The sequence below is a fragment of the Empidonax traillii genome, unplaced genomic scaffold, assembly GCF_003031625.1.
Source record: "Empidonax traillii isolate 1590-97213 ecotype Southwest subspecies unplaced genomic scaffold, ASM303162v1 scaffold377:size560545, whole genome shotgun sequence".
NCBI classification, from domain to species: domain Eukaryota; kingdom Metazoa; phylum Chordata; class Aves; order Passeriformes; family Tyrannidae; genus Empidonax; species Empidonax traillii.
In genome coordinates this window covers 109324-127630 of record NW_020955570.1, presented here as the reverse complement: position 1 = coordinate 127630, position 18307 = coordinate 109324, and the positions used below count along the sequence as shown (strand labels likewise).

General features: G+C 36.6%; 1 protein-coding gene across 2 annotated transcripts in view; it reads left to right on the top strand.

Annotated features, from left to right (window-relative positions):
- REV3L (REV3 like, DNA directed polymerase zeta catalytic subunit) overlaps positions 1-18307 on the top strand; it is a 119362-nt gene that overhangs the window by 62031 nt on the left and 39024 nt on the right. Inside the window, exons 6-15 of one of the 2 annotated variants that reach the window (XM_027893056.1) lie at positions 260-354; positions 918-1022; positions 1963-2047; positions 2133-2281; positions 2566-2694; positions 5226-5463; positions 9371-9507; positions 11840-16037; positions 16402-17378; positions 17930-18012. In XM_027893056.1, the coding sequence (XP_027748857.1) occupies positions 260-354; positions 918-1022; positions 1963-2047; positions 2133-2281; positions 2566-2694; positions 5226-5463; positions 9371-9507; positions 11840-16037; positions 16402-17378; positions 17930-18012 (6196 nt within the window). Of the gene's footprint in view, positions 1-259; positions 355-917; positions 1023-1962; positions 2048-2132; positions 2282-2565; positions 2695-5225; positions 5464-9370; positions 9511-11839; positions 16038-16401; positions 17379-17929; positions 18013-18307 lie in introns of both variants that reach the window. The other variant, XM_027893055.1, reaches the window with a different exon arrangement.

Below are 18307 nucleotides of genomic sequence, written 5' to 3'. Positions count from 1 at the left end.
CAGCTCTTTCTCTTCTCCCCACAAAAAAAAAAAAAGCTAGACACTTTAAGTTAAAGATCCAGATTTCTTATTTAATTAGATTTGAATATGACCATTAATTTAAGGACTTTCAGGGGAGGATAAGAACTGATAATTCTGTATTCAATTACTGACCCCTGTTCCCTCTGAAATATTTTAGATGTGCAGTTAGGAAATGATGTTGCATGTTTCAAAATCAGTGTATTGATAAAATTAATCTGTGGTATTTATGTTGTCACAGCTCTTTAATGTTGAAAGGTGTTGAGCCACAAAGTACCTGTGAATTGGAGGTGGATGCAGTAGCTGCTGACATTTTAAATCAACTGGATATTGAAGGTGAAGTGTTAACAAACTTCCATGTAAAATGGTTTTAGAATAGAAGCTATGTTGTCATCTCCTTTTAAAGCTCAGTTTAGTTAAATCACAATCCAAATTTCAGTGTTAGTAAATTGTTGATCTAAAAATTTATAAAGTTTAAAAAATAATTTGAATTAACTCTGAAAGGAAACAGGTTTTAAAAATAGCCTATTATCAGAGCAATATAAAGAGATTTTTGTTAATATATAACAGAAGGTTTCAGACGTGTAAAGAGAATAGTAATGGAAATATCAACTATGCATGTGTATGTATATGCACCTATATATACATATAAACACATACTTGATGAGAAGACCGTAAAAAACCAAAGATTTACATTAAAATAGGAGATCTAGAAAACAAATCAAGTTACACCTTAACTTTTACATGATACTGAATCCTAGAGTTCGGCAAGAATCACAGTTAAAAAATAACAGACTAGAATTACAAAAGAGATGAAGAATAATGTCAGAATCTAATTTGGGGAAAGAATGCTTTGTCACATTGACAGACGTCCCTTCATATATTCTTGCCTATTTCAGCCCAGATTGGCAGGAACCCTGGGTTGCAAGCTATATGGGAAGATGAAAAGCAGCGACGGAGACAGAAATATGAATCTTCTCAAATTAAGCCACCTGAGTCACAAGGTAAAACTGTGCAGCTATTAATCCAAACTTTGAATGAGAAGCAAGCAGGAAGGTAGAATTTAAACTGGTGTATCAAATTTGAGGGCTTTGTAGATGTACTGGGTTTTTTTTTACTTCCAAGCTTACTGATTGTCCAGTGTGTGTATTCCAATTTTTAAAGCAAGATACATAATCTTGCCTAAAAACATCATGATTCAGCTAGCTATGAAACATTCTAGACAGAATGAAAGATAATGACAGCTAAGATTGCATGCTTTGTGATGGAAAACATTTAAATGTTTAAATACTGACAAAACTAAATCTCTTATCTTGAAGCTTTGCATTGTAGTTTATGCACAAGAACAATTTCTTTTAATTTCTATGGAATTATAGCTAAGGTGATATTAGATGAAAATTCTAATGGGATAGACAAATCCCTGTGTTCTTATGTAAAATTCATTACAAAGGGAAGATTGTGCTTTGCAAAATAATTGCATAAGGAACAGGCTATTCTCTGCAGAACCTAGGCCATGTTTCTTTTAAAATATGAATGACATTTGGCAACTAAGCCAGAAGATTGCAAGAAGGAAAGAGGCAGGTTCCTGGCTAAGGCAGACTGCTTTCTGACTGAATTCTTTCCTGTGTAAGGTTATTCAGGCTACATAAAACAGACTTTTCAAAACTGTTCACTCATTTTTCTTTTCCTGGATGCTCACCTTGGAGGAATTTCATGATTTGTAAATGCTGTTGATACTCACCGTTGCCAATGAGATCAGTAGGAGCATTTGAAGTATTTGAAAGTGTTTAAATACACTTGGAAAATCAGCCCTCAGTTTGGCACTTAAAATTAGCAGATACTTCAACTTTGAGCCATTTCCTAATAAAATTAGTAATTTTAGCTGCTCTCTGTGTTGAGAAGTCAAAGTAAAACTGAATAACAAATATTTTTCGAATTTTAAAGACCGTGGATTTGTGCCAGCAACAGAGAGTGAAAAGTTTTTTCAGAAGAGACTTAAAGAAATTCTCAAGCAAAATGACTTCTCTGTGTAAGTGTTTAACCATTTGCCATAAAGTATAGTATTCTATGCAAACCTTAAATATGCATTTAAAAATTGCTTTTCAATTGACTAGAACATTGTCAGGATCATTGGACTACAGTAATGGATCAGAGGAGTTCTCTGCTGAGCTAACACTACATTCTGAGGTACTTTCTCCTGAAGCCTTTCAGTGTACGCCAGCTAATATGGTAGAAGTGCATGACGATAAAAATATGAACAAAGGTGAGTGATTTTAATATCATAATTGTTTAGGCATAAATCTGTGTCATGGTTTGGTTGTTTATACTATTAGCAGAAGGAAGTTATGATTGTCAGTTATGAAAAAACAGAATAGCTTTGCTTTTATTTTTACTATTGTTAGAGTAAGCCTTTCTAAAATTGCCACAGCAAATAATGGAAATATCTTGGATAGTAAAATCCATTCTGAAGTGGCTTGCTTTCATAATGTATTGATGTGTCTTATGTGTTTTGTGCTTTCTCTTCTTTTTTTTTTTTATTTTTTAAAGACTCCGATGGGATGCATACTGCTAAAGAAGAAGAGGCACTTATTAATGAAGAAGCAATTTTAAACATTGTGGAGAACAGTCAGAGCTTTCAGCCTTTGTCTCAAAGACTGAATCAGACTACAGTTTTTAGTGAGTATGACTGGAATGTCTTTTCTCCCAGGCCATTTTATTGTTCCACAGTCTTTGTTGTGTTCACTTAGGTAACCAGTCATGAAAGAAAGTAAGTAGTTTACCTCAGGGAGTTTGTCAAGCAGATTGAAACTTCCATGAACACAAATATCCTACCACCACAAGCACTAAAACCCCTTAGGTTTTCTAAAAAGTGTCACCAGAACTGTATTTCTAGAAGCTACTGTGTTTTACTGGTTCACTAAGCCCTTTCCTCTCTTCAGGTCAGCTCAATTCAGTCTCTTGTGAGTATTGATCTTCCTTGTGTTCCTAAGGTTATAGGGCTAAAACTATCAGAATAAAGAGGATTTTGACTGTTTGTCTGTGATACTCTTGCAGTTACTGACTGCATCTTTCTTACAGTTAAGGTAGAGGACGTGCTTACAATCTGTCTTTAGAAGCTCTGTTGTCTGGAGATACTCAGGGATAGTAGGCTAATAATGAGAGGAAAGTTGCAGCAGAGCATTTCCCAAAATTTGTAGATATAAAAGAATGGTGGAAGGCCGAGAAACAAGAAGCAGAACATTAAAGAGGGGAAGAAAAACCATGACACCAGAAAGATACGAGTGGCATGAGGGAGAAACAATAAAATAATCAGGAAAGGAACTTGTATGAAAAACTACTTCAGGTAGAAATAGTTCAAATACTCTAGAGGAGATGAAAAGCACATAGTTCCTGCTATCTCCCCATGTATGTTCTTGGGTAAATATAATGTATAATGTTAAAATGTACTACGTGGTGCAGGGCAGGGAGGAGTATCTAAAACCCATAGCCTCTAATTCTTTTGATACCTATAGGGTGTAAATATGTTAATAGACAGCAAGATACAATATGGCAACAGTTTATTTCTATGGGTAATACATTATACAATCTTGAGATCTTTTCTTGATAAGGAAGGAGAAGTTAGATTAAGAGTGTTTTGTGATGCTGTTTTATTTTGCAGAGAGTAGGCAAGATTTCGGTTATCGAAGTATAACAGGCAAGGGTTTAGATTTATTGGGAGAACTCTAAGAAGTTACGTGGGAACTGGCAAACATGAGCAAACCTGAGAGGATGAGCAGTGGCTAAAATAATATATAGGATATGTCTTATGACTGTGCATTTGAATTGCTCAACCAAATAGGAGTGTTGAAGTGGTGTGTTTTTTCCATTGACTAGCGAAAAAATTAGAAAAGTTTTAGATTATCTGACTCTTTTTTGTCCTTTTTCCCTCCCCACTTCTTCTTTTTGTCACAGGACTACTAATCCTGGTGTCTTTTGTGACCATGAGTAACATGCTGCATATTTTGGTCTCTTATGCTCTTTCATAACATGCACTAGTCTTCACTATTCCTTTGTAGAGTTGTAGTGTCACAGGGACTGCGAACTGCATAACTTCTACTGTTCACTGTGAATAACCCAACAAGGTTCATGTATTAATGTGAAATAGAGGTTGGAGTTTATTGAGGGACCTCTCAAAAGGCAAAGGAACCAAGAACATAAAGCATAATTGAAAGTGGATTAATTCAGAACTCTGGCAAAAGTGACAGTTTCCACTGTAAAGGGTTATATGGTGTCTTGTGAAGCCTTTGTAAAATATGTAAAATGCCTTCCTCACTGATGTTGAGATCTATGTTATATAATTCTCAAGATCCCTGTAAAGTAAGGAAAGTAGGGATTGTACTTCTTCAGCCAAAGGAGAAGAGAGAAGTAACAAAGATGCAGGGTAGACTGGAGATCATAAATTGGTAAGCAGGAAGAGAGTGAGAAAAATTTGTGACTTGAAAGGATTTTTAAGAAACGAAAATAAAAAATGAGAAGGGAAGTGCATGAATTAGTATAAATTTGGTTCAAATAAAGGAAGACAAAAACCAAAATTTAAGAGAGAAGCAAAATCGGGTAAACTTTTAGTGTTTAGAGAAACCTGTGAAGAGAACAGATTATAGTGAAAAGAGAGCTGAAGTTAAGCATTATTGTAAAGGAGAGAAGGAAGAAGAACTAGTTGGTCAAAATGAGTATCCATTTTCATGAGATGCAGTGGTTGAAAGTCTTCAAGTGATACAGAGAGGAGCACCAAACAAGGTTATTGAAATGGTGGGACACTGAAAAGGCAATGATGCTTCAAAAGCTGGCGCTTGTGCTGAAATTAAAGGGGAGAGTGAAGCTTAACTGAATGTGAGGAGGTAATAGGAGAGTGGAGAGAGAGAAAGAGAAGTGCTTCCACTGAATCTAGTACAATCAGAAGAGGAGGGCAGAAAAAAAGAAGATTGTCAAAATTTTAAATAAAGAGCTAGAAAAAATAAATCATAAAATTTGAAAAATAAGATATGAAAAAAGATTTGTTTCTTTAACCTACCTTGCCATAGACAATAACAAACTAGTAGATTTTAAAATGGTGAGGGTTTTTTTTGTTTGTTTTCTTTGCTTGGGTTTGTTTTTTACTGGTAGACTATAACTAGTCATTTCCAAGTAGAACAAAATATAGATTCTACTTATATGGGCTTTTTCTGCAGTGGGCAGTAGTGCTGATGAGGCCATGATTGATCTGCTGGCTGGATTGGAGAATGATGGATATCAGATGGAACATCAAAAAACACTCTCTCACCATCGTTCTCTTGGAAGCTGTCGAAATTCTCAGAACAGTGATGATGAAGAGAATGAGCCACAGTGTGAGAAAGAAGAAATGGAACTTAGCTTGGTAATGTCCCAGAGGTGGGACAGTAACATGGAAGAACCTGGGCCAAAAAGAAGGTATATATGTGATTTTCTTTTTTTAATGGTTTTTTTTTCTGCTGGATCTTTCCTCCCTCCAGCCTTGTTTTCAAATGTGCAGTTAGCCCAGTGAGCTGTAGAGAGGTCTCTGTTGACAACATTGGAAAAACCTGTGCAGATCTTTGGGTGGAATGTAGCTGTTTGGATGATGCTGTGAATCACTGGTGTTATCTGGAAATAAAGATTAAATGTTTAGGTTTGGCTAGACATAAGCTTCTAATTTGCTCTTTGAGGAAAAATTGAGTAGGCTTTTTGTTCTGCAAGTCTAAATACAGAAAAACTCTTCAGTGGTAACTTCCTGGTAAGGTCGCTCCTTGAACGTAGTACAAATAGTAAGGTGTATCTCATGCATCTTTTACTGAAGTGAATATTTAAGAAGTATTCATGCGAAGACTGACCAAGAGGCCTGAGAAAAACACCCATTTGTTTCCGTGCTCAAAGCTTAAATCAAAACATGAATGTTGCTCCCTCTGCTCAACTGCTAAAGGTCAGCAACTTGAATGTTTTTAAGGCCAAGATTCTTGGAACACCTTCTCAGGTTGTAATGACCTTTTGTACAGTCCACACTTGAGAGGCACTGAAAGCAACTATATCTAGTTTCTCTTCACCCCTGCTTTGAGCAGACCTTCTGATATTTATAATTCTATTTGAAATATGAGAGACTTCACAGACATACGAACTTGATATTTGGGGTTTTTTTTAGATCACAAATTATAATTATGCTATGTTTTGGAGAATCAGAGAAGTATAGAAATAGACACACAAAAGTTGTAACAGAATCAGAAGTTAGATCATCAGTCTCATAAGTTCTAGATATAATTGATCTCTAAAGCTCATTTTCCTGTCTGATTTTCATTTTCTTTGGGTTTTTTCCCATCGTAGTAGTCAAAGTTGGAATTTCCACCTCAAAATACTTAACATTAATCTTCATTTTAGCGGTAGTTTCTGTGTAAAACCCGCCTGTATCTTGCAGAATTCATTAACTCAGGCACAGCTCTGTATGGGCATGACAGTACAACTTTGGCAGTCAGGTAGGATCCTGAAGCAATTAAGTGCTTTTACGCAGCAAAGAATCCTAGTTAAAAACTCAACAGACTTGATGAGCTGTCTCACCAATAATTTGTTCATATACGCCTACATCTTAATCCCAAACAGAAAGCTCTAGGGAGAATGTACATAACAGTTGCTTCCACAGGGAGTCAGCTTGTGTTCAGAGGGAATTACAAGTTCTGTTTCACTGAGATCTCTGCAGAATTTGGACTGACTTCAGACGTGAGCATGGCTATCTTTGCCCCCAGCATGATTCTGCTCGTTCTTAAAGAGCCAGTTTGAGTTTGACGATGGATCTAACTTTGCTCAGCTTTATTCTGTCTGCACTCAGGCTCGCTCCATCTGTACTGCTTCCTGATGCATCCTGCCATATCCATACTGTCACTTACTTATCTGTTACTGAGCATTCACCAGTCTTCCATTATCTCAAAAAACATGTTGAGATAATTGTAAGATAATTAATGAGATAATAAAATATCTTGGGTAACCACACCCTACTGAATTAATTAAATGGCTTGGGTTTGATTTGTGGTGAAGTGGAGAAAAACACCCACAAGACCTGGACTGGTTCATGTATGGTGGTATCACATATGTTACACAAATTTTCCTGGAATCCAAACTGATGGACTTGTATGCAAAGAAATCCAAGTTGTTATCTGCAGAAGCCATCTTCAGTCTGACTGAGTTGACTTGAATTGACAAAGATTCACCTGAGATTAGAGCATAATTCAGGTTGGAAGAAACATCTAAATGTAGCTATGTAGTCCAGTGCCCTGGTCAAAGCAGCTTTGGAAGATCAGTTGCTCAGGGCCTTATCTGGTCAAGATTTGAGTACCTCCAAAGACAGATGGAATAATCTGTATGGGCAGCATATTCTAGTGTTTAGACTCCCTCATAATGAAGAGTGTTTTCCATATATGTAGCATCCCTTGCAGCAGCCCTGTACCTATTGCCTTTCTCATACAACTCTGCACTCTAAATCTGGTTGCATTTTCTGTATACGCACTCATCAGGTATTTGACAAGTGCAACAAGATTTCCTCATAGCTTTTTCTTAATGCTGAATAAATCCTGTTTGCTTAGTCACTCCTCATATGTCATGTGTTCCAGTCCCCAGTTACCCTGGTGCTTCTCAGCTGGATTTGCTCCAGTTTACCAGTGTCTGTCTTGTAGTGGGATGCCCAAAACTGAGCACAACACTCCAGATACAACCTTACAACTACTGAAATCAGCTACAGTCTGTCAGTCACAGCCCAAGAATGCAGTGGACCTTCTTTGCTGTAAAGGCACACTGCACACCCTCAGGTTCAATTAGTTGTATACCAGGGCTTTTTCATCCTTTTCTGCTAAGCCACTTCCTAGCCTGTCTCCCTGCTTGTAACCATGTATATTTCATCCCATTTTTGGGGTATTTGGATATGTCTTTTTGGAAGTGTGTGAAGTTCCTGTCTGTTTATTCTCCAGCTAGTTGAAATCCCTTTGGAACAGCAGAACGTATCTGCTCTCCAGAGTATTAATCTCTCTCCTCGGTTTGATGTTAACTTGCATATAGAGCTGAATGTCTCTGTACTTCACTTTTCCATATTTTGGGAACAAAGAAGAGGGAGAACTAAGCTCATTTTGGTACCTCACTGTGCTTGTTACTCAACTCTTCCAAGTCATGTGTTTAGATCTGAGTGAAAATTAAGTAGCTGTATTTGAACCTATTGTTTCTGAACTAATAAATGTGACTTGATCTAAATTAGTTCAGTGCTGAGCTCATTCAGATGTCTGGGATGTTATGATAAATATAATTCTTACTATGGTCTAACTCCACTCATAAAAGATTTTTGCAAAAGTAGAATGTATTTAGGTTGTTGTGGATTTTCCTTCCTGTAACTTCAAAACATTTATACTTATATCTTTTAAGGCACTACACAAACTTAAAAACAAACAAACACACAAATTTAAAACAAAAAACAAACCAAATCTCAGTTCCTTACTATATATCTGGATTCCTCTCTTGTACCTACAGAATAGCTAGTTTCTGTTAAGAATTGTGTCCATATCAAATTTATTTTAAAGAAGAAGAAATCAAATTCCTAAGTACTTTTAGAGTTGTAATATACTGGAGGGTTTGTTTTTTGCGGTTTTCTATTATATTTTTTCTTCCTTTCCCCCGTCCTCCAATAAAGCCATGCCACCTTAAAAACATAAAAAAAATTATGGAAACTTTTCTTTGTAGATGTACTTCTTTTTTCCCCAGCAAATTCATGATTGTAAATATACCAGCGTAGAACAGTTAACTTAGTAAAAGCAGCCTTAGTATTAGCAACAGTTAATGTTCAGTGAGGGATGGAACAGACATAGTGATTGTGATTTAGTTAAGCCTGCCAAGAGAGGCCAATTGTTATAATACAGTAAAGATTTTTTAATAAAAAAACCAAACCAAACAAAAAAAAAACCAGAAAAGTAAACATCTGTTTGCTAACAGCTGAACTGATTTTGCATAGTTGGTTTAGTCTTCAAGTTTCAAGCATTTTAAAGCAGTGAAATTAAATCTCAGTAAAATTGAAATAAAATTAAGCATCTAAATGCCTTTTCTGTATCTTGTTAAGCTGGTGAATCCTGCTGCTTTAAATTGTTGGCTGACACTGTTGCCTCTGAAAGTAGTAACATTGGATAATTTTTTTAATTCTCAGTGAGAAATGTAACAATTATTTCTTTATTTCCCTTTGCTTCCCCAAAACATACACAACCATATAGCACCGCACTCCACGATTTCCAAGTTCCCTGTGGCTACTGATATTTCCTAAGAAAAGTATTGTGCATCAATTAGTTCCTTCATTCTCTTCTAGGTCAGCTGGCAAAAATGTGCATCGAAGTTCAACAGAAGAGGATTCATCTTCAGAAGAAGAAATGGAGTGGAGTGGTAACAGTATGCTCCTAAATAATCTCTCTATACCTCAGTTAGATGGCACTGCAGATGAAAATGGTGGTAAGTAAATAGAAAATCAGCTTTGAAAATTAAGTCATAGTTCATTTTCACATCAATTTGCTAATTCTCAAAAGTGCTGACCATTTTCAGTCCTTTCAATTGGAAGGAAATGTCCTCAAAACATTGCAGAAACAGGCCCTTGACATCTTCCTTAAAAAACAACACTATTTAAATCTCAATATCCTCTACGAATTACCAGAATCTAGTTTTCTTTTTGTATCAGTGATCAAAAAAGGAAGACTGTTTAATTAGTTTTATAGAAAAAAACCTTATTGCAAACAGTATTTTTCTATTACTATCTGTTATGCAAATACAGTATTAAAAGTAATGATTCTTTAGGATCATTTGTCCTCCTAGGGTTTCATTGTAAATAGTAAACATATTATTGTGTAAACCTAAGTGATTCTTTGCTTTGCAAGTATTTGCCATACATGCTAAAATATAACAAACCTTCATTTGGGCCTGTGTTTCCTTGAGTGGATTACACGTTCATGTCTTGGAATTGCATGAGCTAAAACTGTGCAGTAGCAAAGCTGATGCCAGAAGAAACTGCCTTTCAAAATCTATAAAAAATAAATTAATCTGTAGAGATACCTTTTGCTGTCTTTACAACATGCTGTCTTTGATCAAATAGCCTTAGTCAATTGAATACACACTTTGAGGTTAGGCAAATGTATAAATATTATTTGTTTCATTAGAAAATCTACAGTTTTTCACATTATAGTGTTCTGTTGAGAAAGTGAGCTGTATGATCTTATTATATAGACAACCACAGCTATTCTTTTGTGTTCAGTGTTTAAGACATAGTTTGCTTTTTTCTTTGGTTTTCTAGGTATAATGATTGGGTTAATACATGATTTAATGTACTACTAATACGATTTGCTTTTGTAAAATATACAGTTGTAATTTCCTTACCTGCAATACTTTCTCATTTATTGTAAAGCAGAGATGCTACTGGGAAATGAAACTATGTCTTAAATAATTGTTTAAATTTTAGAATATTTAAGCAAGTGAAATGTCACATGCAGAAGGTGGTCAGCTTAGAAAGTTTAATACTGTGACCCTCTGCATCGATTTCTTATAATAGGAGATACAGCAAATTCAAAACAGAACTCAGTCTGTAGTCTCTAAATTAGAAAATGCTGATGCACGCATGAATTTGTATCCATAACATCTGACTGACTGACAAGTATTTTTGCAGTTTTTATATCTAAATAGCCAGTTATCGTCCAAGTGTTTGTTGACGCTTCCAAACTCCCATTTTCTTGGTTTTCAGGTAGTCATCATCATTCTTTCTGTTGACCACTACCCTCAAAGAATCATAGGCAGCATCTCTCAGTTGTGTTTCACAGCTCATGAACTTTGTGTATGCATTACAAAATATTATTAAAATCAGATTGGAACTTCCTTTTATTTTTCTCATCCAGCAACAAATACATTCTAAGCTGAAGGCAGCATGAGTCTAAGATAATCTCCAAATTGGTTGAGACTTACAGTAACAGCCTAAAGGATAGCCTGTCTAGTGCATGAGTATGCAACACATGCTTACAGGTCATAAGTATGTTTCATAGCTCCTATCCCTCAGCAAGATTATAGCTGAAGATGTGGACAGATGAGCAAATTTCTGTGTGCCAGGAGTTCTGCGGTAGCTCCCTCTTTGCAGTGGAATAACCTCCTTCCATTCTTCACTTTCTGGTCTCAAATTTATGTGGGAATACAGTACATAGATATGAATTCAGGATCAAACTAACTAGTCCAATATTCTTGCTTAAACACCTGAATGGGTGGTGTATTGCTCTGCTTTATAAAAGGCAGCAAACTATCTATGTTTAGTGTGCAGAACAGTTAATACATAGCCCTTGCCACGTTGTGAGATACTACTTTAGCTTTCTGTGCAATGACTTTTCTGTATGGGGAAAGTCATCTAAATAAGTTCTTTGTTTTCAGAGCCAATGAGTATACATACTTCTCAGGGACAAAGCAGGGTATAACCTTTTCTGGAAATCAGTCTGTACTTAGTTATCTGAAAGTGATATTAGAAGTGATATTCTCTCCTAAAGTCAGCATGAAGTCTCTGACAATTGTATGCACGTCTACGACTTAGGATTAACTGACAAAATGGCTGTGGCACAAATGTGCTGATGATAGGATTTTGATAAAGCAACTCATACTCAGGGTCTGTAGCTGTCGTGATTGTAAATGTAATGTGATTTGCAAGAGGTTTGTTTCTTGTTTGGATGGGAGGGCTTTCAGGAAATTATTATTAGAATGGTTTATGCCTTTTTTTTTACAGGATAACTAGAGTAAAATTGCTTATCTTCCATTTCAGACAATCCTTTGAATAATGAAAGTTCTCGAACTCACTCCTCTGTTATTGCAACAAGCAAAATGTCTGTAAAGACCTCAATCTTTCACAAAGATGCTGCTACGCTAGAACCCCCGTCTTCTGCTAAGATTACTTTCCAGTGTAAACACACAAGTGCCCTTTCTAACCATGTTTTGAATAATCAAGATTTCGTAGAAGACCTCTCAAAACCAAACACAGAAACAAGACCTGAACTTTCAGTCCATTCTCTTACAAAAGAAAGCACTTACTCAGCAAAATACCCAGCTCCATTCAGCAATAGTACCCATGCAGAAAACTCTCACAAAGAGAGTAACAAGAAAGATACTCTCCCAGTTCCTTCGTGTGGAAATAATATTTTTGACTATGAAGATGATATTTCATCAGTGAACAGACCAATACCTAGTAGGAAGTACATTAGCATCAGAAAAGCTGATAAGGATGTCTCTTTTATGCATGTGGGCCGCCACATTGGTGACAGCATGTTGAATAAAAACTTATATAGCTTTTCTGATTTGAGCCACTCCAAAGGTAAAATGTCTTCTGAAGTAAATGAAAAATCCAGCAGTGCAAGTATAAATAATTTTTTTCCAGCAACAGTTACAGAAAATTGTGAATTGGTGTCTTGTTCAGGAGGCAGTCGAACTGTGGTACATTCACTTGAAAATAACACTGATGAAGGTGGCCTTAATAAGCTTAAAATTAGGTATGAAGAATTTCAGGAGCATAAGGCAGAAAAGCCAAGCCTCAGTCAACAAGCAGCACATTATATGTTCTTTCCTAGTGTTGTTCTTTCTAATTGTCTTAGTCGACCACAGAAGTTAGCTCCCGTGACATATAAGTTACAGCAAGGCAACAAACAGTCCAGGTTGAAACTGAATAAAAAGAAGCATAGTTTTATCAGTCATCAGGAGCCTGCAAGTATAAATGATGTTGCATCCATGAAGGAAAGTTGCTATACACAAGGTAATGCTTGTAGTAACATTCCTGATAAGGACGGTGCTTTACCAAGTGATTTAGTTCAAGTTCCTCTTGAGGCTTTTGAAAACAAAATGCCTACAAGTACTGCTAATTATACTGACTGTCAGTTTGCAGATGGATCTCTTGAAACTGAGCAGTCGTTTGGACTATGTGGGAATAAATATACACTCCGAACAAAACGGAAGGTAAACTATGAGACTGAAGACAGTGAATTGAGTTTTGTCGCACACAACACAAAAATCAATCTACCTCAACCAATAGAAAGTGTTGAAAGTTCAGATGGGTCTCAGAAGTCTCGAAAGCGTAGAAAACTTTCTAAAAAATTGCCACCTGTTATTATTAAGTATATTATCATCAATAGATTTAGAGGGAGAAAAAATATGCTTGTTAAACTGGGGAAAGTAGATTCTAGTGAGGAAAGAGTAGTACTCACAGAGGAAAAGATGAACTTATATAAAAAGCTTGCACCTTTAAAGGACTTTTGGCCAAAAGTTCCTGACTCTCCTGCAACCAAATATCCTATTTATCCACTAACACCAAAGAAAAGTCACAAAAGAAAAGCAAAACATAAGTCAACCAAGAAAAAAGCCGGTAAACCACAAAAAACAGGTAGTACAAACATTAAAAGAACTTTAGCTTTCAGAAAAAGAACTCACACAATTCTTTCTCCTCCTTCGCCCTCCTACAGTGCTGAAGCTGAAGACTGTGACTATAACTATAGTGATGTTATGTCTAAGTTAGGTTTTCTTTCTGAGAGAAGCACAAGCCCAGTAAACACATCTCCGCCTCGCTGCTGGTCTCCCACTGATCCAAAAGCAGAGGAAATTTTGACCAACCTGGACAGAGAAACTTTATTTAGTAGGGGGCCCAATATGTACAACAGTAAGACTGTTAATACTAGTGTAGGAAAAAATAGTCGAGCGAAAACTCAGGTTAAGAAATGTAAGAAGAAATTTGCTAGCCCCACTTTATCTACCAAGAAAAAGAAAAAGATTAATCAGGCCGATAAGACACCAGATGATGGAAAGAAGAAACCTAGAACAAAACAAAGACAAAAAACCGCTGAAAAAGTGTCCTCAAGAAAGCGTGTTGTATTTAAAGATGAAAAAGGAAATAGTTGCTCTACTGCAGAAGTAAAATTTGTGCTGAAACATCAAGATCTGCCTGAGATTTCGTACAACTCTGTCAACTCTCAGCCACTTCATAACCGGAAAGACAGTCCTCTTTCTGGCTATTCAGCGGGATATCTACCGTCTGCACAGTTCCCTCCAGCAGCTGATGCACAAGGTAATTCATCAGGCTGTTTTCATTCACTGATGGAAATCGATAAGCCTGTAGATGCACAGTGTTTGCCTGCTCCAAGGGAAGACCCTCGTTTATCTTTTGCGTCTACTCCTGTGGCATCTGGAAGGGAAGTACCACAAATGAGCTCTCAAAGGCCCAGGACACAGAGTGCTATATTTAGGATGAAGGATTCTGCTCTCATTCAAAACATATTTGATCCGTCTAATCACTCAACTCACATAACCCAGAATGCACGCATCTCTAAAGAGAATACTTCTGCAAAAGCAGAAGAGATAAAAAATTTGCAAATCAGATATTTACCACCAGCTGGGAAATTAAATGAAACTCGTGAGTCTTTGGACACAGCAAAGATGGATCAGTTACATGCCTCTAACTATTTGCATTGTAAAGAGAATAATCAACAGCAGATTTTTTGTTTACCAGAGGCATCTAAGCATTCTGATCCATGTCCTTCTATTCTTAAACCATCTGAGGAAAACCCAGGGCCACTTCAGTTGCCTAAGAACTGTTTTGTAACATCTTTGAAGAGTCCAGTAAAACAGTTAAATTGCGATCAAAGCCAAAGGGGATTTATTTTGGACATGTCACATTTTAAACCTGAAACAGTAAAACAGAAGTCTCTGTCAGAAACAACTGTACAGCCAAAACCCATCTCCCAGTATAAAAACAGGAACATAGTGGCCCCATCAGCATTTGGTGAAGGACAGTCAGGCCTAGCTGTTTTGAAAGAGTTGCTCCAAAAGAGACAGCAGAAGGCTCAGAATGCAAATGTTACACAGGAGCCATTGCTGGATAAACCACAGCTGAGCAGGGGTGTTCCCTGCCCTCTTGAACAGAATAAAGCCATCAAAAGGTCACGGTCGGTAGCATCGTCAAGAAAATCTCGTGCTCCCAGGAGTACAAAACCTAAAGAAAAAACAGCAAAACTTTCAAAGATGGAGTCTTTAAGCCAGCAGATCAGTCGCATTGATCACTCTGTATCTGATGACAGCCCCATTTTTTTTTCAGACCCTGGTTTTGAAAGCTGCTACTCACTTGAAGATAGCTTATCTCCAGACCACAATTACAACTTTGATATTAATACTATAGGGCAAAGTGGATTTTGCAGTTTTTATTCTGCAAGCCAGTTTGTCCCGGCAGATCAGAATTTGCCACAGAAGTTCTTGAGTGATGCAGTTCAAGATCTTGGTTCTGGGCAAACAGCAGAAAATGACCTTCCATGTCATAATGACCAAAAATCTGAGGAAGAGAAGCAGCATTCTTCAAGCACAAGTAAATGGATACGATCTGGTTCCATGAGCCCTGAGCTTTTTGAGAAAACCTCACTAGATAATAATGAGAACCACTGCCATAGTCAATGGAGGAAAAGCGTTCATTCTTCAAGTTCTAGATCTAGTTTTATTGATACCTCTTGTACGCCAGAGACTGAGATCTGTTTAAATGAAAAATTCAAATTGAATAGAAATATAATAAATAAAGAGAGATTTCTTAACCTTTCTCAGCCAACCAGCTCAGACTGGATTCCAAGCCACATTAGAAAAGAAACCACTTTTGAGCCCTGTCAACCACTTGATTCAGTTAGTACCTCGTTTACATCCATATTGTCTTCGCCTGACGGTGAACTTATAGACGTAGCTTCTGAGGATTTAGAATTACATGTTTCAAGAAACAGTGAGACGTTAACTCCAACTCCAGATAGTTCACCGAGATCAACCAGTTCTCCCTCACAGTCAAAGAATGGAAGTTTTACCCCTCGTACTGCTCACATTCTTAAGCCTCTCATGTCCCCACCCAGTCGTGAAGAAATTATGGCAACTTTGCTGGATCATGATCTTGCAGAAACAGTTTATCAGGAACCATTTTGCAGCAATCCTTCAGATGCTCCAGAAAAGCCAAGGTACTGTGTTAAATGCATTTCTGTCTACATATGGTTGTGATTATAAAAAATTTAATTTATTCCTGTAAGCAATTCTATGCTATTATTTGACACAGATGCATGAAAGATCTCATCTGATATACATACATTTGAAGTTGAAAATTACTTTACTTCCAGTCCAAATACTCATTTTCATTCATGATACATTGGGGTTTTTTATTGTGTGATATTGTTACAGTAAGTGGGAATGTGCCTTCATGGTTTGTAAAATATAGATACTGCCCACAGGAATCACATAGTGAAAAAACTGCTTTTCTATCATCTTGAGGACTGCCTGCAATGCAGTTTAGAGCAAAACGGTAATTCAAACTAGTTTTCTTCGCAGGGAGATTGGAGGGCGGCTTCTCACAGTGGAAACCAGACTTCCAAATGACCTCCTTGAGTTTGAGGGAGACTTCTCATTAGAAGGTCTACGACTCTGGAAGACTGCATTTTCAGCAATGACAGAAAGTCCTAGACCAGGATCTCCTCCTCATTATGGTCACTCTACTGTTAATAAAAGAGAAAATAATAGCCATAACACTAGTGAAGACAAAAAAATAGTCATAATGCCATGCAAGTGTGCTCCAAGCCAACAGCAAGTTCAGATATGGCTTCATGCCAAAGAAGAGTATGAACATTTCAAGAAATTGCCTAAGAATCATCCTACTGAGCTGGCAAAGGCAGCTGAGAATTTCAGCTCTGCAGTATTGTCAGAAGAGAAATCTATAGAAGTAATAAAAGTAGCTAAAGATTTAAATTTATCTAGCCTGGAAGATGAGAGACCTATTGTGCCTACAAAGAATTCTCCTGCCTCTGTGGCAGAAAATACAAAAACACAAACCAAGGAAACATGTGATAAGTCTATAAGCACTATAGGAACTTCTGTAAATACTGAAAATGACATAGACTCTAATAAAACTTCATGTGAAAGCAAGACACTTATTAGTTCAGCACTAGAACATGATAAGGAAGAGGAGGAGGAAGATTATTATGTCAATTACAGTTCACCAGATTCTCCAGTACTTCCTCCTTGGCAGCAGGTAGCATCTCCAGATCCCAAGCAGTCCAATTTAGAAGACACAGAGTGGAAAAATCAGGATATTATTTTGTCTTCTGTGGAAGGAAATGATGCAGTGCCTGTTGGAAGTGCACAAAACTCTCCATCCACCCAAGAGGACATTAGGACATCCTTTGACATATCTCCATTTCCAGTTAATGAAGATCCTGGAAATTCCATTTGCTTACATAGTACGCCCATTGTGCAGAGAAAAAACCAAGATGGAATACCTGAAGTTCTTGGTTTTACTCCTTTATCTGCAGGTAAATCCTTTAAATGATTGTAATGATACACACAAAGAAAATCTGAATATATTATATTTCTTTTACCATACTGAGAAAATACTTATATCTGTCGAAAAAATATATTTAAAACTAGTTTTGGAAAGGAAAAGACCTGTGCAGTATTGTTAAAGTAACTACTGAATTATTAAAAAAGTCTAGAAGTAGAACACCCATTTGCTTCCTAATAGTCTCTAGCATCTGAACTCTGACGTGAAGGTTAAAAGCTTAATTTAAAGTATTGTTTATTTGGGGGATTTTATAATATTATTGACTATATTGCTTGTACTTTTTGAAACATCATCTCAGTGTAGAGTGTGAATAATATTGCAGTTTTCAAGGAGGTAAACGTGTGAGGCTTTGTAACTTACTGGCCTTGTACTGTATGTTCCTAAATGTTCATAAATACCGATTTGTAATAGTTGTGCTTTGGATTTGACAAAGGATAAAGTTGTATTTGCTTATAAAAAATATGTTGTTCAATGCCTAGATAAACCTTTTGAGGCTAAGTAGTATTGCACTCATGTTTACAGAACCAAAAGCTCAGAAACTGAGTCACAAGAGGGGGAATAACACTGATGGTCTTCGAAGAGTACTTCTAACCACACAAATGAAGGTAAATTCAGATTTTAAGTCCAGATGTATTTTTATTATGCCACACATACACATTTCCAATCTTTCTACTGTGTTGTTTTTGTCTTCTGCTGTTAAGATCTTGAAAATACATTTAAAATGGTAGGGTGCAATTGTTGTAGAATCAGAGCACACACAAAGTTTGAAAGAAACCATGACTTGAATTTACAGGAGCAGATGTAAATTGGAGATTGAGAGTTTTATGTTTTAGGGTAGTGAGAGACTAATGAAACGCTAAAGAGAAACTATGAGAGGATGTTGTTTTGCTCTTGGAATTA